This window comes from Ranitomeya variabilis, chromosome 4 (genome assembly GCF_051348905.1).
Source record: "Ranitomeya variabilis isolate aRanVar5 chromosome 4, aRanVar5.hap1, whole genome shotgun sequence".
NCBI lineage: Eukaryota > Metazoa > Chordata > Amphibia > Anura > Dendrobatidae > Ranitomeya > Ranitomeya variabilis.
The window spans coordinates 290,744,416-290,772,232 of record NC_135235.1 but is presented as its reverse complement, the minus strand read 5'-3'; the positions used below and the strand labels follow the sequence as shown (position 1 = coordinate 290,772,232).

At 43.8% G+C, this 27,817-nt stretch overlaps 1 protein-coding gene across 1 annotated transcript; it reads right to left on the bottom strand.

Annotated features, from left to right (window-relative positions):
* Positions 1–1,133: 1,133 nt before the first annotated feature.
* MMP23B (matrix metallopeptidase 23B) lies at positions 1,134–27,615 on the bottom strand. Its single transcript, XM_077250172.1, has 8 exons — positions 27,084–27,615; positions 16,939–17,054; positions 10,997–11,136; positions 4,729–4,896; positions 4,102–4,266; positions 3,906–4,016; positions 3,485–3,611; positions 1,134–2,905 (listed from the first exon to the last, which is right to left on the bottom strand). Exons 1-8 carry the CDS (start codon positions 27,213–27,215, stop codon positions 2,731–2,733), a joined length of 1,134 nt encoding a protein of 377 aa, XP_077106287.1. The 5' UTR covers positions 27,216–27,615; the 3' UTR covers positions 1,134–2,730.
* Between the last annotated feature and the right edge of the window lie 202 nt (positions 27,616–27,817).

The window sequence follows — 27,817 nt, the reverse complement described above, 5'->3', positions numbered from 1 at the left end:
TACTGGTACCATCATGTTCCCACTGTCAGGTTTTTGAGATCTGTTTTAACCCCTTCTCTTTGCTGACAATTTTCACTACTGAACTTTCAGTTTTCCTCCCTTTCTTCCAAAAGTCATAACTTTATTTTTCTGTCTTGGGATTCATCTCATTCTGGAGTATTATTATTTATTATTATACATTTTTTTTGCGCCATTAATTCCATGGCGCTTTACATGCGAAAAGGGGGCAAATATAGACAAATGCATAGTATATATACCACAGTTTGATTACTTTCTTTCTCCGACCGTTTTAATTTTTTTTTTCCCTGTTTACTACATTTGGCTTAACTTATTTCAATAGATCGCACTTTTACTGACATAACAATAGTTATTTTTTCTTCATTTTTTTTTTTTAAAGGAAAAGTCTACTTGACTCAAACTTTTCTTTTATGTGATTTTTTTTTTTTTTTAACTCTTAGTCCCCATAGGGAAGTTAAAACGTCTGATCGTTTTTTCTGCATATTGCAATAGTATGTTATTGCAGTTTATAGAGATTAAAGAAATGGCTTCCATGACTCTGCACCACGCGATCTGAATGTGTCCATTTTAAATGCCTCCTGTCCTAGACTGCAGCATTTAAATGGTTAAACAGCTGGATCCGGTGGCTGCTGTGTAATACAGCCGGCATCTGCAGGATACGATGCATGTTTGGCGCCATACACGTGGACCCGTCAGGATGTACTATCGCTTCCTATGAAAGGAAGGGCGTAATGGAAGCCAGGAAGCTATTTCTATTGGCTGCCGTGAACATTGGCGCCCTATGCAGTGACCTGGCTGCGGGAAGAGGGACTGAGCATGTGCGACCACCGCCAGTTGGCGTATTAGATGGATTTTGCTATACACTTCAGACATTTCCATTTTCTTGCATAGTGAGTTTTTTTTTCAATTAATCTGATGTTGAATGGTGGTATGGCTTCTCTATAATTAGTAGTGATGGTAACATTAGATGTAAAGTTAAAATAACGAGACAGATGTATCTCACAGAGGGGCCCAAACGAGTGGTACCTCTCAGACCACTGTTACTATGGATGGCTCATGACAATTAAACTTTTTATATATTTACTTTTTTTTGTGAAAACACAAATCCTGAAATGTTTTTAATTACAAATCATTTATTACATTTAAATTTTCACAAAAATTTGCCAGAAACGCTTACAGCAAAGCCTAAAATAATAATGATCCTACTGCACAATATATAAAAATGTAGCACCGTAAGGAAGGTAAGTGGAGCAGCTCGGGCCGACCCGTCCCTCACCTTACACGTAGGATATCCTCTGCGGCTCCACGGACATCATGACCGTTTGGTTTTAGGGACCTTTATCCTTTCGCGGTGAATTTGTAGAAAAGCACTGCCCTTAATGCCTGGCTTTCGTTACAAAATCTCCCACCCGTTCTGCCTTATTTAAAGGGATGTTGTGGCACGCTTATCGTTATTGTAGCATCTGGGGATACTAAACAGGAGCCCTGGGAAACGCACATTACCTCCTGGAAAAGGTGGCTCTAGTTTTGATTAGCTGGTCTGGCACAACGTCATCGTTACAGTGTGACGCACAAGCGATATCACACCAGTCCAACTAAGAAAAGAAGAGTCTCAGATGAGAAGCATTTCTCAAGACTCCCATCCAGCGTCCACCGATTACTGGCATGGCCTGAGCGATCATATGAGAAAATGCTTGTTTTGTCGCATAATTTAGGCTTAAGTAAAAATTATCTTTTGAAGGTGGAAAACGTTTTTCAGAGGGCAAATTATTATATAATAAAAACGACGATTTAGTCGGGGGATACATTGTGACTCAGGTGCTACATTGTAGCATAATACAAGAGAATGGGGTTGCAACCTCCACAAGCAAATCAGAAACCAGTTGGAGTTTTTGTAACTTGCTTGCTGTGGGTCACAATAATACCCCATCCACCTGCACTCTGCTGCAAGGTAACAGCTGCATACAGTGAGATAATCACTTGATTTGTCATTGGCAGTAAGCCATAATCATCAACATTAACAGAAATAAACACTTGAAATAGATCACTGTAATGACTATATAATATGAGTTTCACTTTTTGTATTGAAGAACTGAAATAAATTAACTTTTTGATGATATTCTAATTTTGTGAGAAGCACCTGTATATCTTCACCAATACCTGGGGTTATCCAAGGGTCTAAACTTGATGAGGATGGGGATTTCGATCCACAAATTGTTATTTTCTGGACCTTAAAAATGGGGCCTTATTTCTCAAAACTGTCTAAAAAAAAATCTGGGCAACAAAGACAGTTTTTATTTTAGTCAGCCGTGATAAATCTGCCCTAGAGTTCTGCAAAAGTAATACGAGGCACATGATGGACTTTTTGGACCTATTGTGTCCCCATCCAATAATGCTTACATTCTGCATTACTTTACCGCAGTCTTGGACTTCTGGGAAACTGTGAAATCCAAATCCAGCTGTTCACTACAGCTCAAAGCTGCTGGTCTAAGTCATCCATATTTCATCTATCCACCCCAATTAGGGGTTTTGTAATGGGGTTATATGTGAAAAGTTCAACAATGTGACGATGCCCTCAGTAGACAGAAGCGTATTGCATCATCGCCAAGCATTGAGAGGTCGACTTAACATAGCAAAATGTCTCGGGTCGAGAAACGATGGTGTGGTCCGCGCACAGTTGCTGTCTGAAATTCTGTATAACCACTGGATTCCTCACATCTGTACCCTTATATTCCAGGAGTAGGTCGTCAGCACCCGCTCCCTCTTCTTCACTATGCAGGTATAGAGGCCTTCATTTATGGCATTGGCGATGATACTCATGTGGTCGTCATTGAGGAATAGGTATCCAGGATAGGAGTACTCCAGGAGCTCGTTGTCTTTGTACCAGCTGTGGACAGAATACAATAATCATTATACAACACAATGAATTTGTGTTTTTAACTGGACTGCACGACTAAAGGGAACTTGTTGGCTGCTTTTTGCACTCTAAACCACATGTAACCCTCTCCGACTAGTCATCTGGGTGAAGGCATTTCTCTGAATAGTCACACAGTCCTGTGTATGAGCAGTAAAGCAAAGAGCACTTTCCATGGCTTCTACCGTTTTTCACCTGCCCTACAACAGTCCAGTGGGACACGGCATATGGGGGGGAACTTCTACCCTTAAAATAAACATTGGGACAAGGGCAGTTATGGCACCAGTCGTGGGCACCAGAAATAAATCAAAAATTTTCTTTCCAATTTTTAATGTGATAGGGGCAGCCATGGGCACCACAGTTAAGTCCAAAATTCCCTTCCAATCTTTAGTTTGACAAGGGAAGCCATGGGCACCAGAATGAAATCCAAAGATTTATAGGAGATGATTATCTTGGCTTGGGGTAGGAGAAAATACATTTATACATTTCCTTGGGAGAAATATAGTCACATCCCTTTGCTACGATAAACCAGCTATTCTGTAGTATACTTACTACACTTTGCCTTTCTTATGGATAATCTTTTTTCCACATCTGAAGGTCATATTTCTGCCCTCTGGAACCAGTCGCACTTTGGTTCTGGGTGGTATCGGGGTTGGCATCCGCGTCGGGAAAGGAAAGTCTAAAGGATACAATAATAAAGACCCATCAGGTGCAGACTATGTACAAGGGAAATTGGTGTAAAGCCTATAGAATGACACACTATGAGAATTCTTCATTACGTGTATGCTCTTTCCTGAAAGTTTGGAGTAAATATAAGACACTTCCAATCTTCTGTTGATGTGCACCCACAAGTTTAATTTAGGTGTGAAAGGTTTTGTGATGCCCCATTCATAGTGACCCACCCTCTAGACACACAATACATTTTGCGCCATATTGATATTTTATGAACTCCCAATAAAGATCATATTGATACCATAGCAGAAGTCACAGCTGTACGGACAATACTTCTTCATAGGTTTCCTCCGGGAGTCACAGTACCCTTTATGTGCCCAGCTGGCACAAACTAAGTATCTGTCTCTACACCCTGCAAGAAAAAAAAAAATAGAATAATCTACAGAATCCAAAATTGAAAAAAAAAATGAATAGAACTTGTACAACTCGGTACTTACCGTACAGACTGTAGATGCCCCACATGTCATCTTGGGAGATTACTTTCTTCCCTGTCAATGTAGCATTAATGTGCATCAGGGCATTGCTGTTGAGAGAATGCATCAATCCTAGGGAATGCCCAATTTCATGAGCGGCTACGTGCACCAGGTCTGTGAGCCATACCCCTACAAAGAAAGGCCTTGGAAATTAGATTTACAATCTTTACACTAAGAAAAAAAACATATGAGCAGTAGCCAATGTTCGGGGTCAGATCGATGATTCCCCATATGGTGACCGTAGGCCATTAATGTTAAAGGTGTCACCTTTTGGCCAAATTTCTACAGTGCCCTTAATAGTTCTGTACTGAACAAAGCAATCAATGTACATGTCACCGCCACATGCATACTAAGCAAGATGGTGGAAATATTTGTGTCATCCGATTCCAATATTGCTCAAGAGATCTGCCCTATTCAACAAGATCTACATTCATGGTCTCCGATCTGTGGCTTCTAAACTACCGTATAAATACCAGAATGTCCTCTGGCGGACAGTTAAGGAGCAACAAGTTGAAGACCACTGGTCATTTTTTATTTTTTTTTTAGAAAATTTCGCAATTCCAAGGCTCAAACATAAATCATAACTGGTACCTTTTTTCCAGCTGAATCTGGTGTTACCCAAAATCCAGTATTCACTGTCGTCAAAGTGAATCTCCCCAGTCTGTGGAAAGTAAGCATGAGCCAACTCCCCGGTGGTTCCATCAAAGCAGTAATGAATACGAGACTCAAGACAGTCCGTGTGGTTTATACCATAAAACCCTGACATAAAAATATAAAACAAGTGTAGATCAGGTATAGTAAGTCTACCATGTTGTTTACATCCTTGTAGGAGCCTCACAAGGCACAATTTCATAATTAAAGGAAATCTGTGATTTGCCCAAAAATAGTATTTTTTTACCTGATGTAAACGCCGCTGTTCCCCTGAATCCAGGGATGTTCTTCTTTTGTTCCTGCTCCATTCCTGAGATATGGCCCCCTTCTTCCCTGAATATAAATGTAGTCTTTTTGCCCCATGTGGGTGTGGGCATCTTGGTGACAATGCCAGGGCCGGACTGGGACAAAAAACAGTCCTGCCACACAAACCCCACCAGCCCACATACTCAAACACTCCCCACCTCCGATCAGTGAATTTTAATATACTTTCTCGTGCCCCTCAACAATGCTCTTAAAGGCGATATTTGAAGAGCAACATGTGAATGGCGGCGCAGTGCGCATGATCCACCACAATTCCATTTACATGGTGCTGTTTAGCGCTCCAGGTCTCGGGATCATGGGGGTCCCAGCGGTTGGACCACAGCGATCGGAAAGTTTTGGGATAGGCGATTACTTGGGATAATCTATTTTAAGGTTTTCCAATATTTTTTTTTATTTTTCAATTGGAATACTGACAAAAATAAACCAGTATTGACCCTCCCAAAGTCCAATGTCGCATCTCCAAGAACAGGACAGGAGGAGTGGTACTGTGCAGTGTATATATATCGGAAAGAAGGAGTGGTACTGTGCAGTGTGTATATATACAGGACAGGAGGAGAGGTACTGTGCAGTGTATATACAGGACAGGAGGAGTGGTACCGTGCAGTGTATATACAGGACAGGAGGAGTGGTACCGTGCAGTGTATATATACAGGACAGGAGGAGTGGTACCGTGCAGTGTATAAATACAGGACAGGAGGAGTGGTACTGTGCAGTGTATAAATACAGGACAGGAGGAGTGGTACTGTGCAGTGTATATATACAGGACAGGAGGAGTGGTACTGTGCAGTGTATATATACAGGACAGAAGGAGTGGTACTGTGCAGTGTATATATACAGGACAGGAGGAGTGGTACTGTGCAGTGTATATATACAGGACAGGAGGAGTGGTGCTGTGCACTGTATATATACAGGACAGGAGGAGTGGTACTGTGCAGTGTATATACAGGACAGGAGGAGTGGTACCGTGCAGTGTATATACAGGACAGGAGGAGTGGTACCGTGCAGTGTATATATACAGGACAGGAGGAGTGGTACTGTGCAGTGTATAAATACAGGACAGGAGGAGTGGTACTGTGCAGTGTATATATACAGGACAGGAGGAGTGGTACTGTGCAGTGTATATACAGGACAGGAGCAGTGGTACTGTGCAGTGTATATACAGGACAGGAGCAGTGGTACTGTGCAGTGTGTATATATACAGGACAGGAGGAGTGGTACTGTGCAGTGTATAAATACAGGACAGGAGGAGTGGTACTGTGCAGTGTATATATACAGGACAGGAGGAGTGGTACTGTGCAGTGTATATATACAGGACAGGAGGAGTGGTACTGTGCAGTGTATATACAGGACAGGAGCAGTGGTACTGTGCAGTGTATATACAGGACAGGAGCAGTGGTACTGTGCAGTGTGTATATATACAGGACAGGAGGAGTGGTACTGTGCAGTGTATAAATACAGGACAGGAGGAGTGGTACTGTGCAGTGTATATATACAGGACAGGAGGAGTGGTACTGTGCAGTGTATATATACAGGACAGGAGGAGTGGTACTGTGCAGTGTATATACAGGACAGGAGCAGTGGTACTGTGCAGTGTATATACAGGACAGGAGCAGTGGTACTGTGCAGTGTATATACAGGACAGGAGCAGTGGTACTGTGCAGTGTGTATATATACAGGACAGGAGGAGTGGTACTGTGCAGTGTATAAATACAGGACAGGAGGAGTGGTACTGTGCAGTGTATATATACAGGACAGGAGGAGTGGTACTGTGCAGTGTATATATACAGGACAGGAGGAGTGGTACTGTGCAGTGTATATATACAGGACAGGAGGAGTGGTACTGTGCAGTGTATATATACAGGACAGGAGGAGTGGTGCTGTGCACTGTATATATACAGGACAGGAGGAGTGGTACTGTGCAGTGTATAAACAGGACAGGAGGAGTGGTACCGTGCAGTGTATATACAGGACAGGAGGAGTGGTACCGTGCAGTGTATATATACAGGACAGGAGGAGTGGTACTGTGCAGTGTATAAATACAGGACAGGAGGAGTGGTACTGTGCAGTGTATATATACAGGACAGGAGGAGTGGTACTGTGCAGTGTATATACAGGACAGGAGCAGTGGTACTGTGCAGTGTATATACAGGACAGGAGCAGTGGTACTGTGCAGTGTGTATATATACAGGACAGGAGGAGTGGTACTGTGCAGTGTATAAATACAGGACAGGAGGAGTGGTACTGTGCAGTGTATATATACAGGACAGGAGGAGTGGTACTGTGCAGTGTATATATACAGGACAGGAGGAGTGGTACTGTGCAGTGTATATATATACAGGACAGGAGGAGTGGTACTGTGCAGTGTATATATACAGGACAGGAGGAGTGGTACTGTGCAGTGTATATACCTTACAGGAGCAGTGGGTACTGTGCAGTGTGTATATATACAGGACAGGAGCAGTGGTACTGTGCAGTGTGTATATATATACAGGACAGGAGGAGTGGTACTGTGCAGTGTATATATATACAGGACAGGAGGAGTGGTACTGTGCAGTGTATATATACAGGACAGGAGGAGTGGTACTGTGCAGTGTATATACAGGACAGGAGCAGTGGTACTGTGCAGTGTATATATACAGGACAGGAGGAGTGGTACTGTGCAGTGTGTATATATACAGGACAGGAGCAGTGGTACTGTGCAGTGTATATATATACAGGACAGGAGGAGTGGTACTGTGCAGTGTATATACAGGACAGGAGCAGTGGTACTGTGCAGTGTATATATACAGGACAGGAGGAGTGGTACTGTGCAGTGTGTATATATACAGGACAGGAGGAGTGGTACTGTGCAGTGTATATATATACAGGACAGGAGGAGTGGTACTGTGCAGTGTATATACAGGACAGGAGCAGTGGTACTGTGCAGTGTGTATATATACAGGACAGGAGCAGTGGTACTGTGCAGTGTATAAATACAGGACAGGAGGAGTGGTACTGTGCAGTGTATATATACAGGACAGGAGGAGTGGTACTGTGCAGTGTATATACCTTACGGAGCAGTGGGTACTGTGCAGTGTGTATATATACAGGACAGGAGCAGTGGTACTGTGCAGTGTGTATATATACAGGACAGGAGGAGTGGTACTGTGCAGTGTATATACAGGACAGGAGGAGTGGTACTGTGCAGTGTATATACAGGACAGGAGGAGTAGTACTGTGCAGTGTATATACAGGACAGGAGGAGTGGTACTGTGCAGTGTATATACAGGACAGGAGGAGTGGTACTGTGCAGTGTGTATATACAGGACAGGAGGAGCGGTACTGTGCAGTGTATATACAGGACAGGAGCAGTGGTACTGTGCAGTGTATATACCTTACAGGAGCAGTGGGTACTGTGCAGTGTGTATATATACAGGACAGGAGCAGTGGTACTGTGCAGTGTGTATATATACAGGACAGGAGGAGTGGTACTGTGCAGTGTATATACAGGACAGGAGGAGTGGTACTGTGCAGTGTATATATACAGGACAGGAGGAGCGGTACTGTGCAGTGTATATATACAGGACAGGAGGAGCGGTACTGTGCAGTGTATATATACACAGGACAGGAGGAGCGGTACTGTGCAGTGTATATACAGGACAGGAGAGGTGGCACTGTGCAGTGTATATATTCAGGACAGGATATACACTAAACTATAAACTATACAACGCACTTTGCTCAAGGAGAAGCTGTATGGGAGAGTGATGCGAAAGAAGCCGTTTCTGCAAGCACGCCACAAAGTCGGCTGAGGTATGCAAAAGCACATTTGGAGAAGCCAATTTCTTTTCGGAAGAAGGTCCTGTGGACTGATGAAACCAAGATTGAGTTGTTTGGTCATACAAAAAGGCGTTATGCATGGCGGCCAAAAAACACAGCATTCCAAGAAAAACACTTGCTACCCACAGTAAAATTTGGTGGAGGTTGCATCATGCTTTGGGGCTGTGTGGCCAATGCCCGCACCAGGAATCCTGTTAAAGTTGAGGGACGCATGGATTCCTCTCAGTATCAGCAGATTCTTGACAATAATGTTCATGAATCAGTGACAAAGTTGAAGTTACGCAGGGGATGGATCTTTCAGCAAGACAATGATCCAGAACACTGCTCCAAATCTACTCAGGCATTCATGCAGAGGAACAATTACACTGTTCTGGAATGGCCATCCCAGTCCCCAGACCTGAATATCATTGAACATCTGTGGGATCATTTGAAGAGGGCTGTCTATGCTTGGCGACCATCAAACTTAACTGAACTGGAATTGTTTTGTAAAGAGGAATGGTCAAATATACCTTCATCCAGGAACTCATTAAAACCTACAGGAAGCGACTAGAGGCTGTTATTTTTGCAAAAGGAGGATCTACTAAATGTTAATGTCACTTTTCTGGTGAGGTGCCCATACTTATGCACCTGTCAAATTTTGTTTGAATGCAGATTGCACATTTTCTGTTAGTACAATAAACCTCATTTCAAGGCAGAAACATTGTGTTCAACAGTTATTAGATATATGAAACTGAAATAGCTGTTGCAAAAAAAACTATTTTTATAAAATATTAAGCTTAAGATTAATAGGGGTGCCCAAACTTTTTCATATAACTGTATATACATACATATACACACATAATAGATACTGAGAATTACACCATTTATACAGGACAGAAGTATACACAGCTCCACAATATATGCTAGAATCTATTATATACACAGCTCCATATTATATACCGTGGTAAGCAATATAGAGCAGTGTATATACTATATAGTGTAGAGATGTGGCAAGTGAATAGTGTGAATTCCACACTATATATATAGCACCATACTATATACATATCTATATACTATATATACAGACAAATCTGCAATATAATTAAGACTGCATTTACTGTATGATGCATATATCACATAGGAGACACATACATCACATAGGAGACACACACATATCACATAGGAGAAACTGAGGCTGATGTACATAGGATAACATAGGAGACACCGCGACTACTCAATACATATCAAATTGAAACTACTGTATATACAATATATAGTGGATACTGCGACTGCTGTGTATAGTTGTAGTATCACCTTTATATTGTATGTGATACTGCAAATACTGTATACACATTATATAGGTGAAACATGTATAAGCGTTTTGCCTATATAATGTGTATGCAGCATTTGAAGTATCACCTGTATATTGTATAGACTACTGTATACACGTTATAGGTGATACTACTGTGTATAGTCGCACTAACGAGGACCACGGCCACAGCCGTACTCACGCACTGACGCAGGTTCCCACCAAAAGCTGAGCTGCAGGCCCTTTACATTTTCTTTGTCAAGGCCCTGTGTGCATGCGCTGTCTATTTGCACAAGCTGACAAGGGCCACGAGCACCGCTGCAACCGCGGCCATTGTCAGCACATGCAACTAGACAGTGCGTGCACATAGGTCCTTCACACAGAAGATTTAAAGGGCCGACGGCCCACTTAGTGGTGGGGACCTGCCGGCCACCAGGCATCTGCCCGCCTCCGCATATGCTTAATCTGGGCCTGGATCACGCCCAAAGAGATAAAAAGAACAGATTTACATAGAGGGAATAGAGGGCCATGCATCGGAGATCGAGCATGTCAACCTCAGCTCCATTCAAGGTTCTCGGGCTCCAGAGCCCTGTTCTCGGAATTGCTGGGAGTCCCAGGGGGTTGGACCCCAAACGTTGCCTATTGTAACTTAATATAATGGAAATAACCCTTTTGATGATCAAATAAATCACCCATGATTTTATCAGAGAGCTCATCTAAAGAATACGAACGTTACGCTCCTAGATTTATGTGAATCATATGAACGAGCTGTCAATTTACCAATCTTCATATCGCTTTCTTCGTCCGCCGGGACCTCCTTGAAGTAGAAGGGCGTCACGTCGCTCCACATACGATACGCTTCCGCTATGCCTTTTCTGGTATCGCTCTCATTAATTAAATTCCTTGGAAATGACACAATTCTGAAAAAAAATGCAGAAATAAAGGTTGATGAATACTAGAAAAAAAAAAATTAACGTTTATGTCCAAGTCTGCAACTGTCAAATAAAAAAATAAACATGAAGCAAATTTGCAAATCGTTCTGATTCAAATAGGGTTAATGGCAGGTCCATTGTGCCGACCCAAAAGAGAAAGTGCAGATGTAAGGTGGGGCAGGGCGGAAGTAGTGGGCGAGAGATTGACTTCAAGTGCCCAGGCACGCTACATGAAAGACACAGTCCTGGCTGGGTGTGTGGACTTGTGCTTTGAGGGTGCTACGCCTGTGCAGGCCACATGTTGCCATTGGCTTTGGCTGGCCAGGACCTGATGACGACTTCTTTCCACAATGAGTCCACCAGTTCACTTTAGACAACAGTACTTTACTCAACAGTTCCGCATCATCGACTTTAGCTTAGAGAGAATCTGCCCAGAAAAGTCGTCTCAGTTCACGTACCAGTCTGTCTAAACCCGTTACTTTAGTGGCAGGGCCCCAAACCTCTAAAGTCTCATACTCCAGACCCTTCTGTTTGGGAACCACTCTGTTAGAAGGTCGGTCTCTAGACTAAACAATGTTCCACGTTTCTTTTCTCAGGCAGCATCTCAGGATCACGCTATCTTAGATCTGGTCTCCTCTCTCCTTTTGCCACAAGTCACCCACTGCATATGGCCTTGCTGAGCACTCAGACCAAATGTCTGCTCTAACTGCAAGCTAGTAGTGATGGGTCGTTCATGAACGACCTGAGACAAAGCGATGGCTCCCTGGTGTGAACGACGGGAGTTGGCACCTCAGAGAGAGCCACTAAATTCTCTTAATGGCTTTCACTGGGTGTAAAATAACCGTGTTCGGCAGCTGCAAACCCGCCCACATGAACCAAACCTCGCCCACTCATCATTTTAATTGGCTGCAAGTAGGCAGGATCTTGGCCGCATTAAATTCACGGTGAACACATATTTCATAGGGATCCATTTAGGATCCAAACGAGCCAGTTCTCTTTAGTCAGCGGAACCAAGTGAGTCAGATCACCAAAAAGAGCCGGACTGCACATCACTACAAGGCCCTGTCTGATCTTCTAGATGGAAACTGTCTCTGTGCCTTGCTACCCCTCCCACTATGGGCTACTCCCAGACATTAACTCTTTCTTACCTTATTTGCTGCCTGTTGCTGGGCAGAACAGTTTCCTCATAGTACAGTGCAAAATATTACAAGCAAACACAATCTATCACTAACAGCACATATTACAACTCACCTTGCACATCATTAACACTTATTACATTATGCAAGACATATCATAATAACATTGATGTCTTCAAGGGGGAACAGGGCATCTCCTTACACGCACATAAAGCAAAGTAAACCAGTCAAGTCTCATTAGACCATTGGTAGATGCTGGAAATTGTGGCAGGATACTCAGACAACCATGTGTCAAAGTCAAATGATGGCAGACTCTGGGTGGAAATAAAGATTAGGCATGCTTCCTAGGTAAAGAGCGTGTGCTTACATTACAGCTCAGGATCACTAGACATTGTGCTCCTCTGATGCTTTAGACAATAATACGGGCTCAGCTGGGAGCAAAAGATACTGCACAGCACGGACCATTGGTGCATCCATGCCGCTGGTCCGAACGGTCAATCTTCAGGAGCGCACTGATGCCCGGCAAACCTGGGAGGCAGGAGAGCTCCTGGAGCAACAAGATTGACAACCCCTTTAATAGAGGGGTGTGCCCTGCTCAGGAGCCTCGGCTTTTGGCCAAAGAGCTTCTCTTCCATCCTACATTAGACAGACACTCCCATTCATTTGAATAGTCACTGTGTAATGCTTCATTTCTCCCGTGGTGGCGCTACATAGAAAACTTACTACCAGGTGTTTGACAGATGAAGTAAATATATCCAAATAAATCTAAAATAGTGAAAAAAATTGTCAGTGCACATTCATAAATCATACACATTCTTTTTTTTTTTTGGACGGCAGATTCTGGAAGCCTCTTCCACGTAAGTCCCTCATATAAAGCAGCTTACAGCCCCTGCTCCACACCGACAGGTAGTGATTGACATGTCTTTCTAATGAGTGAGGGTCTGACCACTGAGTCCCCAAAATATTGGGGGAACCTGTACCCTAATTCTAAGGTAGAGCTCCACATGTGGGAAGCAATCTGGAGATACAAAAGTGACTTTGTTCTTGGATCCCCGTCACTTAGATATTCGACTAAATGCATCCAATGCAAAATGCCTTTTAGCACCTGTGGTCCCTTTAAGGTCAGAAGTTGCGGTAACAGAACCCCTATAATTGACAAAGCCACAGTTTTTTGCTGGAACACCACTGCCCATCATCCGAACCATGGCAGCTACTTGTTGCTTCACCCCATTAAATACAATTAGGGGTTAGTTATATGTTGGGATTTATTGCAAGTGTGCAACCCTCACAAATGCGTGTAACGATTGCGGATAATATAGTTCTAATGTAATTTACAATGGCTTGCGAAAGTATTCACCCCCTTGGCTTTTTACCTATTTTGTTATATTACAACCTGTGTTTAAATGTTTTTTGAATCTGGTTTGTGTGTGATACATCAGCGCTAAATAGTCTAAGTTGGTGAAGGGAAGTGAGAAAAATATACCTTATTTTTCGCTTTGCAAGACGAACTTTTTTCCCCCCAATCATTTGGGGAAAATGGGGGGGTGCATCTTAGAAAGCTAACATGCCTTACTGATATCGTGTGTGTAGGCCGTAGGCTGGGATGAAGGGGTGTCCGGGTGTCTCCGGCGGTTGGTGGCTGGTGCTGCGCGTGTCTCCGGTGCCCAGCTGTGCTGCCCGGGGCTCTGCCGGCATTTTGCGACAGGCCAGAGCCCCGGCACTTCCATGGTTCCATGTGCAGTGGTCTCCGGGAATATGGCAGCCGCCAGGGGCAGCACATACGCAGATGGTGATCTCGGGACCAAGATCTTGAGAGATGAGATCTCAGCGCTGAAATCTCATCTCTTGAGATCTTGATCCCGAGATCACCATCTGCGGCGGCCATATTCCCGGAGACCACCGCACATGGAACCATGAAAGTGCCGGGACTCTGGACTGTCGAAAAATGTCAGCAGAGCCCCGGGCAGCGCCGGACACCCACGCAGCACTGCTGGGCACCGGAGACACCCGGCAGCAGCACAAGACCCCCGCAACAGCGCGCCGCACATCGGAGCCCCCCTCATCCCTGCCTGCGGCCAACAGCATCACCCCACTCCTGCCTCCTCCAGCAGCGACACTGGGACCCCGCTTCACCGCAGCCACCATCCCCTGCAAGCAATAAGATGCAAGGATTATAAGAAGCACCACCATTTTATTAGAAAAAAAAATTTGTGGTGCGTAAAAGAATATGTAAATAAGCTAAAGCTCATACTATGCAGAGAGAAGGCCATTTATCTTAAACGGGGTAGACCGGCAGTGTTTGAGAAAATTTGGGCAGGATGGTTGAATGTTCCAGGCTTACCGTCTGTAAGTTTATTCTCGTGATACCATGTTTATATCACCCTGAAAGTGATTTGGTTGTACTCCATGACTGGTGCTTTGGGATATGTGCCTTATCTATGTCTGTATTTTTCTTGTGATATATTTTATCATTGGACCAGGGTTGGGTAGGGGGGGAGCAGTTGGGAATGGGGGAAAGATTGTGGGGTATTTTGGAGAAAATTCTGTTATGCTCTGAAAACTTTAATAAAAAATATCTGATTAAAAAAAAAAAAAATTTGGTGTGCGTCTTATAATCCGGAGATTCCGAAAAGTACGGTAAATCACATTAATGGGAATTTATGGGATCAATTAACTAAAAATTGGCATGTGCATATGTATTTACCACCTTAGCTATGAAGCCCCTAAAAGTTTCTGGTGCAAGCAATTACCTTCACACGTCCGATGCTTAGTTACAGGACATCCATCTGTGTGCAAACTAAGAGTAACATGTCAGTATATACACTTTACCTTTTCTGAAAACCAACAGAGGCTGCAACACCATTAACCAGATGTCATGACCCAACAGGGGTCGGTCCAGCGGACGGCACAACACTCACACAACGGGATGGAAAAAGGGAGAGGAAGGCCCTAACAATAGGGAACGAGGGATGGGGCACCTCCTAACAACAACCTGTGCCTATCCCTAAGCTCCCCTAATGTCGTATGCGGGTCTTTCCCCCCGCCGCCGTCACGTGCCTAGTCCCTAGCTGTCACCTCACTATACCCCAGCTAGTGCAGTGGCCGTCAAGGACACTAGCCTCACCACTGCAGATGGTATCAACACAGGGGGTAGTGACAAGCATGAGACAGACAAGGAAAGGTACAACGAAAAGCTTAGCTCAAGCTTCTGCTGCAAGCTCCACACAGCAGAGGATACGGAACCAGGACCTCAAGCAGCTGATACACTGATGGCACCAGAGCACTCCCAACTCCTAGGCTGGTCTCCAGAGAAAAACTCGATTACCAACAGTCAGCTGATGCATCATGTGGCTATTTAAAGGATGGTGGGAGTGGTCACCACCCACATCAGCTGACCAGCAACACAGCAGCTGCCAGCAAGGAAACTGACATTAACCCTTGCTGGCCCAAAAGTAAAAACCATATTTAAATTAAAGCAGAACTAGATCTGTCACAACTCCAAAAATGGGTTTTGATACAAGAGGCACCACTAACCAAGGAGATCTCCAAACAAGACAGTGACAAAGTAGTTGAGAAGCACAAGTCAGGGTTGGGTTATAAGAAAATATTATTCCCTGGAGCACCATCAAATCCATCATCATCAAATGGAAAGAACACGGTACCACAACAAACCTGCCAAGAGATGGCCGTCCACCAAAACTCTCAGCCCAGGCAAGGAGGGCATTAATCAGAGAGGCAGCACAGAGACCAAAGGGAACCCTGAAGGGGCTGCAGAGTTCCCAAGCAGAGACTGGAGTATCTGCCCATACTACCACAATAAGCCGTACACTCTATAAAGGTGGCCTTTATGGAAGAGTGAACAGAAAAAAGCCTTTACTTACACGCAAAAATTGTAAGCCTTGTTTTGAGTTTGCCAAAAGACATGTGAGAAACTCCCCAAATGTATGGAGGAAGGTGGTGGTCAGATGAGACAAAAATTGAACTTTTTGATCACCAAGGTAAATGCTGTGTCTTGCGCAAAACCAGCACAGCTTACCGCTCCAAGAACACCATCCCCACAGTGAAACACGGTGGTGGCAGCATCATGCTGTGGGGATGTTTTTCGGGGGAAACATGTAAATGTTTAGGAGTGACCTACTCAAAACCCAGAGCTTAATCCTATTGAGAATCTGTGGTCAGACTTGAAGATTGCTGTTCACCAGAGGAAATCATCTAACGTGAAGGAGCTGGAGCAGATTTGTCTTGAGGAACGGGCAAAAATCCCAGTGGCAAGATGTGGAAAGCTCAGACCTATTCCAAAGCGTTGTGCAGCTGTAATTGCTGTAAAAGGAGGCTCTACAAACTACTGACTTTAGGGGGGTGAATAGTTATGCACACTGAACCTTACAGTTATTTTGTCCTATTTATGATTTACTTTACAAAAAGAAGAAAAACAAATGTTCACAGTTGTAGGCATGTTCTTTACATGAACTGATCCAACCCTCAAAATAAACTGTGAAATTACAGGTTGTGAGGAAGCAAAACACAAAAAATGCCTATGGGGTGAACAGTTTCGCAAGCCACTGTATGTCGATTATCATCTTTACATTTTTGCAGTCCTATTCTGTGCGTGTAGGGATGATGTAAGAATATATACAACTGTTCCTTCACATACCTGTATGTCAGATTGTAATGGTCCCATTTCAGCAGCCCTGGTGTCAGAGTGTAACGTTTCGCCCTCAGGTGATACGGCAAGCGAAGAAGCGGGACTGGAGCCACCACAGAGTCTACCTTAGAAAGAGTTAAAATGTCAGATACAAGAGCTTTCATTTAATTCAGATGAAAAAACAAATAACAGCCGTGTGGGGTAGGTTTCTGTTGCAGCAAGCCGCCCCCCAGCAAATAAAAGTGGCAAACCCGGATCCTTCCTTTTTCTTAATCAAAGAGGGAAGAAGAAGGGGTTGAGAAAATAAAAGCTTCTTGGCACACTTATAGAGAAAGGGAATGCAATAAAGGCAAGTGTTGCTACTATAATTTGTTTCATTTTTTTTTTAAACTTGATTGTCCTTTTAAAAAGAATCTGCCACTTGCCATAAATATTTACCGTTAATTTTTCCCCTGCTGTAAATGTCGCCGTTTTCCTGAATCCGACGTTTTTCTCTTGTTTCTGAGATACGGCCTCCTCTTCCTTGTATAGACATGTAAGAATTTTATCCAACTGGGTGTGGTCCTAAAGAAGGCTCCCATAGAGAAGAGTTGATAACCACTCCCACTTGGCATAAAACGACTAGATTTTTATACAGGGAAGAAAAGGCCATATCCCAGGAACGGAGAGGCGTAGAAAAAAAAGAAAAATGTCGGATTCAGGAGAACGGCGGGATTTACACTGGGTAATCAAATTACACATTTACGGCAAGTGACAAGTTTGGGTGCCACGTAAAAAAAACCTTATCTGTAAATGCCTATATCTGCTTGTTACTGGCGCGCTGCATCTTCCAAATACAACTCGTGGCATTGTGGGTTTGCAGAGATCTCCGTTTGCCTTTCTCCAGCTTTTGCTTTGACTGTAGCCAGGCTGTCTTGTATTTATGGCAGATCTGGGAATAATCCCATACTTGCAGAACGTGTGATGCTGAAGCTGAGATTTTCATTCCGGGGAAATCGTGACTCAGCGTAAATCTTCCTATCTGGAATATGGCTCAGAGCAGAGATCGGGAAACCATGCAGGGGCTTGTACGAGTGACTTTGCCTTACATACAAGCCCCCCATAAACATGCTTTATTAGCAATATCAGACAATTATAAAGAAAACCAACTTCAGAACAGAAATTCTTGTGAAATTTTTTCTGGAAGTACTAAAACAAGTCTGTGTCACTTGGAGACGCAGTGTCATATAGGACAGGATGAACTTTCTGTGACCAGAACGTATCATGCACTGAAATAGGCACGCCACTAGCAGGGGGCCCCTGGAAAAGTGGAGGCCCTAGGCAGCTGCCTGGTCTGCCTGCCCCTAACGCCGGTCACCCAGATAGAAAGCTCAATGATGGCTACTGTTCACGTGTCTGGCATGGTACTTTATAGGACCTTGCAAGACGCAGAATCTGTAAAGTTATGGGCATTTGGTCACTGAAAAGGAGCTTCACTATAGACATAGCAGACATTTATCACTTATGCACAGGATATGTCATACTCTGTTTTCTGGGGGTCCTGATCCCCCGTTCTTCCTCTTAGCATCAGGTCGTGCATAACTGCTGTCATTCTATGGGGCCGACCGAGAAACCAGAATACATCATCCCAATAAGTGCAACCAAAAACAGTAAGGAAGGATAGGTGATTGGGACCCTCGTTCTTGTGTCCTGTGGGGGTCCCAGTGCACAATCCAACATTTACTAATTGTGGGTAGGTGATGTCATTCATGGGAAAATCCAGAAAAATCCGTTTAAATGGGTACCCTAACCATTGACACGCCTGAGATTTCTTGCATCCCATAAGGAGGGATCGCGCGGTCCTACGACGCCATTTTCTAAATTGGAATATGTCTTATAGTGAGACCCCCGAGACCCCCAGCTATCGGACATGTCGCCGGAAGTTTTCTGCCGGTGTGATCACACGATTAGGTCACCGCTCTCTTGGATATTACTGCACCTGTCAGGCAGTCGTCTCCATTTCCCTTTCTCTCTATGATAATAAGTAATAATTGCTGCTACACTGACACAAATCTCCAGCTCGCAATTTTACACTAACGTAAACACGTCCCGGTCAGCGCGGTCTCATCCAGCTGCGATTTCTCCTACAGGGAGATGACGTAACCGTCTGTGCGGAAACAGATGGTGGAATCCCACTAATACGGACTAATTGCCACACGAGCGCCAACAATACTATACAGCCACAGTGTGCACAGGAAATATACCGTACAGCGATAGCGGATTACTGGATAACGTGTAATATTGGTGTATAATACTGTGCCAATATATTGTATTAGATGTTCACACCGAGCAGTTACAGGGAATATGTCAGCAGAGAAGACCCTGTAGGTCAGGTTATTAGCAACACCACCATCGTCCCCCCTGTAGTCTGTTAACTTCCCTTTCCCAAGTCTGCTATTGTCTGCAGCGCTGACGTCATGCTGACAGCGCTGAAGCCAATCACTGACTTTAGCTGCCTGTATATAGAGGTGTTATCAGTCATTGTACAGGAGGAGGTGAGCTGTGACACCACCTATTGTGAATGGTGGATCCTGTGTTATCTACTGTATATATAGAGGTGTTATCAGTCATTGTACAGGAGGAGGAAGTGAGCTGTGACATCACCTATTGTGAATGGTGGCTCCTGTGTTATCTTCTGTATATAGAGGTGTTATCAGTCATTGTACAGGAGGAGGAGGTGAGCTGTGACATCACCTATTGTGAATGATGGATCCTGTGTTATCTACTGTATACAGAGGTGTTATCAGTCATTGTACAGGAGGAGGAGGTGAGCTGTGACATCACCTATTGTGAATGGTGGATCCTGTGTTATCTACTGTATATAGAGGTGTTATCAGTCATTGTACAGGAGGAGGAGGTGAGCTGTGACATCACCTATTGTGAATGATGGATCCTGTGTTATCTTCTGTATATAGAGGTGTTATCAGTCATTGTACAGGAGGAGGAAGTGAGCTGTGTCATCACCTATTGTGAATGATGGATCCTGTGTTATCTTCTGTATATAGAGGTGTTATCAGTCATTGTACAGGAGGAGGAGGTGAGCTGTGACATCACCTATTGTGAATGATGGATCCTGTGTTATCTACTGTATACAGAGGTGTTATCAGTCATTGTACAGGAGGAGGAGGTGAGCTGTGACATCACCTATTGTGAATGGTGGATCCTGTGTTATCTACTGTATATAGAGGTGTTATCAGTCATTGTACAGGAGGAGGAAGTGAGCTGTGTCATCACATATTGTGAATGGTGGATCCTGTGTTATCTACTGTATATACAGGTGTTATCAGTAGTGTTGAGCGATACCGTCCGATACTTGAAAGTATCGGTATCGGAAAGTATCGGCCGATACCGGCAAAATATCGGATCCAATCCGATACCGATACCCGATACCAATACAAGTCAATGGGACTCAAGTATCGGACGGTATCCCTGATGGTTCCCAGGGTCTGAAGGAGAGGAAACTCTCCTTCAGGCCCTGGGAACCATATAAATGTGTAAAAGAAAGAATTAAAATAAAAAATATCGCTATACTCACCTGTCCGACGCAGCCGGGACTTCAGCGAGGGAACCGGCAGCGTTGTTTGTTTAAAAATCGCGCTATTACTTGGTTACGTGAATTCCCGGCTTGTGATTGGTCAGGTCGGCCATGTTGCCGGGACGCGGACCAATCACAGCAAGCCGTGACGAAATTACGTCACGGCTTGCTGTGATTGGTCCGCGTCCCGGCAATATGGCCGCCCTGACCAATCACAAGCCGGGACGTCACGGGAGGCTGGACACGCGCTCATTTTAAAATGGGCGCGTGTCCAGCCTCCCATGACGTCACGGCTTGTGATTGGTTGCGCCGCGGTCAACCAATCACAAGCCGGGAGGCTGGACGCGCTCATTTTGAAATGGGCGCGTGTCCAGCCTCCCGTGACGTCACGGCTTGTGATTGGTTGCGCCGCGATCAACCAATCACAAGCCGGGAGGCTGGACGCGCTCATTTTGAAATGGGCGCGTGTCCAGCCTCCCGGCTTGTGATTGGTTGACCGCGACGCAACCAATCACAAGCCGTGACGTCACGGGAGGCTGGACACGCGCCCTTTTTAAAATGAGCGCGTTTCCAGCCTCCCGTGACGTCACGGCTTGTGATTGGTTAATGGCGGCCATGTTGCCGGGACGCGGACCAATCACAGCAAGCCGTGACGTATTTTCGTCACGGCTTGCTGTGATTGGTCCGCGGCCCGGCAACATGGCCGCCCTGACCAATCACAAGCCGGGACTTCGCGTAACCATGTAAAAGCGGGAATTTTAAACAAACAACGCTGCCGGTTCCTGCGCTGAGGTCCCGGCTGCGTCGGACAGGTGAGTATAGCGATATTTTTTATTTTAATTCTCTATTTTACACATTTTAACATTAATGTTGTTCCGATACCCGATACCACAAGAGTATCGGAATCCCGGTATCGGAATTCCGATACAGCAAGTATCGGCCGATACCCGATACTTGCAGCATCGGAATGCTCAACACTAGTTATCAGTCATTGTACAGGAGGAGGAGGTGAGTTGTGCAATCACATATTGTGAATGGTGGATCCTGTGTTATCTACTGTATATAGAGGTGTTATCAGTCATTGTACAGGAGGAGGAGGTGAGCTGTGACATCACCTATTGTGAATAGTGGATCCTGTGTTATCTACTGTATATAGAGGTGTTATCAGTCATTGTACAGGAGGAGGAGGTGAGCTGTTACATCACCTATTGTGAATGGTGGCTCCGGTGTTATCTACTGTATATAGAGGTGTTATCAGTCATTGTACAGGAGGAGGAAGTGAGCTATGTCATCACATATTGTGAATGGTGGATCCTGTGTTATCTACTGTATATAGAGGTGTTATCAGTCATTGTTCAGGAGGAGGAGGTGAGTTGTGCAATCACATATTGTGAATGGTGGATCCTGTGTTATCTACTGTATATAGAGGTGTTATCAGTCATTGTACAGGAGGAGGAGGTGAGCTGTGACATCACCTATTGTGAATGGTGGATCCTGTGTTATCTACTGTATATAGAGGTGTTATCAGTCATTGTACAGGAGGAGGAGGTGAGCTGTGACATCGCCTATTGTGAATGGTGAATCCTGTGTTATCTACTGTATATAGAGGTGTTATCAGTCATTATACAGGGGAGGAGGTGAGCTGTGACATCACCTATTGTGAATGGTGGATCCTGTGTTATCTACTGTATTTAGAGATGTTATCAGTCATTGTACAGGAGGAGGAGGTGAGCTGTGACATCACCTATTGTGAATGGTGGATCCTGTGTTATCTACTGTATATAGAGGTGTTATCAGGCATTGTACAGGAGGAAGAGGTGAGTTGTGCAATCACCTATTGTGAATGGTGGATCCTGTGTTATCTACTGTATATAGAGGTGTTATCAGTCATTGTACAGAAGGAGGAGGTGAGCTGTGACATCACCTATTGTGTATGGTGGATTCTGTGTTATCTGCTGTATATAGAGGTGTTATCAGTCATTGTACAAGAGGATGAGGAGGTGAGCTGTGATATCACCTATTGTGAATGGTGGATCCTGTGTTTTCTGCTGTATATAGAGGTGTTATCAGTCATTGTACAGGAGGAGGAGGTGAGCTGTGGTATCACCCATTGCACCTACTATACTGATACTAAGTGTGCTTTTCCAATTTTTTTTACCTATCTATTTATCTATCTACACGGACGATTTTGCAACTTTTCCCACCTACATAGAGTGGAGAGGTCTGTGATTTTTATCGTAGATACACTTCACCTGTGAGAGACAGAATCTAAAAATTAAACAAAAGAATCACATTGTATGATTTTTACATAATTTGCATTTTATTGCATGAAATAAGTATTTGATACAATAGAAAAACAGAACTTAATATTTGGTACAGAAACCTTTGTTTGCAATTACTGAGGTCAGAAGTTTCCTGAGGTTCTTGACCAAGTTTGCACACACTGCAGAAGGGATTTTGGCCCCTTTCTCCATACAGATCTTCTCCAGATCTTTCAGTTTTCAGGAGACTGGCTAGGCCACTACAGGACCTTGAAATGCTTGTTATGAAGCCACTCCTTAGTTGCTCTGGCTATATGTTTCGGCTCACTGTCATGCTGGAAGACCCAGCCACGACCCATCTTTAATACTCTTACTGAGGGAAGGAGGTTGTTGGCACCATGAAAGTATGATGTTTCCCCCACCATGCTTCATGGTTGGGAAGGTATTCTTGGGGTTGTACTCATCCTTCTTCTTCCTCCAAACACAGCGAGTGGATATGATACCAGAAAGGTCTATTTTGGTCTTATCTGACCACATGACCTTCTTCCAAGCCTCCTCTGGATCATCCAAATGGTCATTGGTGAACTTTAAATGGGCCTGGACATGTTCTGGCATGGGCAGGGGGACCTTGCGTGCCCAGCAGGATTTTACTCCATGATTGGATAGTGTTTTACTAACTGTAATGGTTGGGACTGTGGTCCCAGCTCTCTTCAGGTCATTGACCAGGTCCTCCATTGTAGTTGTGGGCCGATTCTTGACATTTCTCAGAACCATCCTTACCCCAACAAAGCGAGATCTTGCTTGGAGCAGCAGACCGAGGAAGACTGACAGTCAATTTGTGTTTCTTCCATTTTCTAACAATTGCGCCAACTGTTGTTACATTCTCACCAAGCTGCTTGCCTATTGTCCTGAAGCCCATCCCAGCCTTGTGCAGGTCTACAATTTTGTCCCTGGTGTCCTTAGACAGATCTTTGGTCTTGGCCATGGTGGAGAGGTTGGAGTGTGATTGATTGTGTGGACAGGTGACTTTTATACAGGTAACGAGTTCAAACAGATGCAATTAATACAGGTAAGGAGTACAGAGTAGGAGAGCTTCAGAAAGAAAAACTAACAGGAGAGTGAGGGACAGAATTCTTGCTGGTTGGTCGGTGATCAAATACTTACATCATGCAATAAAATACAATTTAATTATGTAAAACTCATACAATGTGATTTTCTGATTTTTATTTTTAGATTCTGTCTCTCACAGGTGAAGTGTATCTATGATAAAAATTACAGACCTCTCCATTCTTTGTAGGTGGGAAAACGTGCAATATCGTCCGTGTATAAAATGCTTATTTTCCCCACAGTATAGATACACACCATGGTCAGTCATACAAGTAGGAACCCGTCATATATATGCATAGATTCTAAAAGTACTAAAAAACGATGGTGAGACAGTTTTATGGTCAGGGATACCACCTCAGTGTGCAGCAATGGTCTCTCGGGGATTTTAAAACAAGTCCGACACTTGAGCAATCCTATAAAATTAATGTTCTCAATATGTGAGGACCTATTCCTGAAAAGAGACCTTCATGTTCCCGTAACTCAGCGGTCAGTAACCCCGCGAGGCTGTGCACTACAGTCCATGTTCTCCAGCATCTGAAGAAAATAATGACATCTCCAGGAACATGGGCGCAATTCATTCTGCTAGAATATTCAATTTATGATATGACCCTCTACAATATGCAATGTTAAATTCTACTCTCTTCTTGTGTGGATTAAGGGGCTTTAAAAGGAATCTATCAGCAGGTTTTCTAAGTAATCTGAGATCAGAAAAATGTAGGAGCAGAGAGCCTGATGCCAGTAATGTATCACTTACCAGGCTGTGTGTTGCCGTCTTAATAAAATCGATGTTTTATCAGCAGGAGATTATCACTACAGGACTAGTTGTCTGGTGCCTCCTAGTCAACTTGCTCTGTGTAATCCCGCCCCTACCACTGATTGGCGTTTTCTGTTAAAGTACATACAAAGCAGCCAATCAGTGTTTTAGGTGGGGATATACAGGACTCTGAGCTCTGCTAGATCTGCAGGATAAAAATCTGATTGATCAAGATGACAGAAAGCAGCCCAGCAAGTGACAAGCCACTGGAATCAGGGTTTCTGTCCCTACATTATGCTGCTCTCAGATTACATATCAAAAACTTGATGACAGATTTGCTTTAAAATGTGAACCCTGTGTGTGCACACGAAGAAGAGATCTATACCTGACCATTATAATCTGCATTTTCTCCAGTATCTCTAATTTGCAATACAAAAAAAAAATATAAATATCATGTAGCAAGCACAAATCTGCGTTGCCCCGCTCTTCATCATTGACTATTACATGACATCACTAGGAGCGGTGACTACTTGTATCCGCTACTGATATTATATTCACATGGGGCGCCTTGCTGGTCATATGGGTTGTATCACAGCCCCAGTATTTGCCCTAGGAAACAGGGTCTATACAGGTGGTGCCCGCTCCATTGGGATTTTATTGTTATCTTTAATATGCAATCCACTTTGAGATGGTGGGAAGAGACTACAACACACAACACAACTCAGCACACAGAGCTGGATGCCTGCTGTTCATCACTTTTTTTAAAGAGACTCTGTGCTGAGCTTTCTAACGAGTCTTATTTCATTCCAGAGCTGGATTCACATTTACAATGCCCAGTACTGCTGTATAATGTCCTCCATGCTGCTACTGCTTCTCTATGTGTACTAAAAGAGCACAGAATGACTATGCAAACCAAGTACAGGTACTCTTTCGTGGCCATACATTTAAGTGCACCTTCCCACCTGCTTGTTTTCCCCCATCTCCAACCCCTTCTTCTTTGATTGACAGCTCTGGCTTCAAAGAACCAAAGAAGAGCAGAAATAGATGGAAAATAAGCAAGTCGGCAGGTGCACTTACATATTTGGCTACACCATGGTGCACCATTCTTTATTTGAAGACTCATTCTGTGCTGAAAAGTCTTTTTAAGCAAATGGAGAGATGCAGCATGGAGGACATTACACAGCAGTACTGAGCAGTATAGATGTGAATCCAGCTCTGGAGTGAAATAAAAGACTTGCTAGAAAGCTCAACACGATATTTTCAGCATCTTCCTCTACCTGATTTCTCAATCTGCTCCTCCCCTCTCCGTAGAGTATAAAGGTCTATGTAACCTGACACTTTACTGTGTTGGTAGTCCTCAACAATTCTCAGCTGTTTTTTTTTCTGGTTTAGAGTAGACAAGAATAATTGTCTCATAAGTTGGGATGGAAGCAGATTTCTCTGATAAGGTATATTACAAAGTTTCTTATATTAGCTTGGAAAGTTTGTTGAAAGTACAGTTCCCATCGAATTTAGGTCTACCTCTGCATTCCCCATAGATACACCCTTCCTACTGAACCAAAGGTGCGTAATTTTGCAATCATGAGTCATAGCTGGATGATCTCTGGTTGCGAATTTCATACTTAATTGTGAGTTAAGTCAGTGAATAGTTTATAAGAGTTTGTGACAGCAGTGCCTCGGAACAAAGGTGGCAGAACACACATCTATTATGTATTATGTGCCGCTGGTGCCAGGGAGAGCAGCTGCAGACATTTCATTTCCTGCAGCTGCTCTCCCCTCGGGAACTTTTAGGCAGTGTTCACATGTAACATAAATGCTGCATTTTATTTCCTGCTTTTTGTAGTTGTCTGCACCATAATATGCAATAAGAATATTCTCTGATTATTGCATTTTGCTGTTTCTTTTATGCGTTTTCCTCCTTACTTGATGCGTTTTTAGTGCAGATTCAGAGAATTGTTTTTATGCACTTTTCATTCTTCTCTTAAAAATGCGATTTTTACTTGCATTTTTTCTAGCTCCATATAGAAGCTTATAGAGAAAAAAATTACACCAAAAAAAGCGCAATTCTACAAATTCATTAAACACACAGATGACAAGAGTTTGTATGAAATCACATCCACTTTACATGGATTGTTATCCTCAGTGGATTTTCTGCTAAAAAAAGTGCAATATTTATGCCGTGTGTGAACGCGGATTTATCTTCACTCCCGGCGGATAACAATCTGTCCTTATCATGTGATATATACTGTATATTGTGCCTTGTCCCATCACATGGCCAGGATAGATCGTGATCCGGTGGGAGTAAAACATAATAGGATCTTGAAAACTGAAAATTTATCCCCAAAAAATATATATTTGAAAAATTTGTAAAATTTTGGAAAAATCAAATTAAAATTTGCTCAAATTTTGATACTTTCCTTTTTTTTTTTTTAAGGATTCCCCTGGGTTTGACTCTTACCTGGGTCTTCCATGACACCAGTGATGAAGCAGTGACAATTCCCGCCACCAATACAAGGACACCAAATAATCCGAGCAGCGGCCAGGCGAATCTGCCTCCTCTGCCGACGTCTCCATCTCTCTGACAGTCCATGGCACCTGGTTGAGAGATTCCAAAATTTAGGAATGGTTTCTGGTTCCTCTAGGAGCAGGTTTGCAGCTGAACCCTGGCTAGATACGCTGCATAATTCCCCCTTGTCTCCTGCAGGTTGTTTATTCTTGCATTTCTCCTATTTCCTCCTCTGATCCCCTAATGTTGTGTCTCCTCGTTGGGTCGTCTTCTTCCCTTTCCTGTAGGTTCAGAGGATTCTGTCTGGAGATGGGACAGTACAGGGCACTGCCTGGAGTTCCTGCCTCATCATCCTCTCTCTAAGTTTCCCTGTAAGTACTTTCTTTCTCCTACTTTCGTTAAAATCCCGGCTGGGAGTCAGAGCTGCCAAGTATCCTTCTAATTGAAGCCAAATGTTCTCATCTTTCACAGGCAATGGAGGGTTTGGTCTGGGACCGAGTTGGGGCGAGAGTGGGGGGATCAGGAGCTGTACAGTCTACTTCCAGCCGACTGGCTCTGTAACAGGAGGAATAAATCTAATCTTGACAGTTCACTGTATAGAGACCCAGAAATGGTAAAAAAAAACCTCAGACGATGAAATGTGACAGATACATGACTTATGTAATCTACCACGTGTGATACATAGT

Excerpts from the sequence above, each read along its gene's own strand:
- MMP23B (XM_077250172.1), bottom strand. The coding sequence starts at position 27,215 with ATGGACTGTCAGAGAGATGGAGACGTCGGCAGAGGAGGCAGATTCGCC. Across the intron at positions 4,897-10,996 it reads AGAAAGCGATATGAAGATTG|GGTTTTATGGTATAAACCAC; the intron begins GTAAATTGACAG and ends TTTTTATGTCAG. Across the intron at positions 4,267-4,728 it reads CAGATTCAGCTGGAAAAAAG|GGGTATGGCTCACAGACCTG; the intron begins GTACCAGTTATG and ends CTTTCTTTGTAG.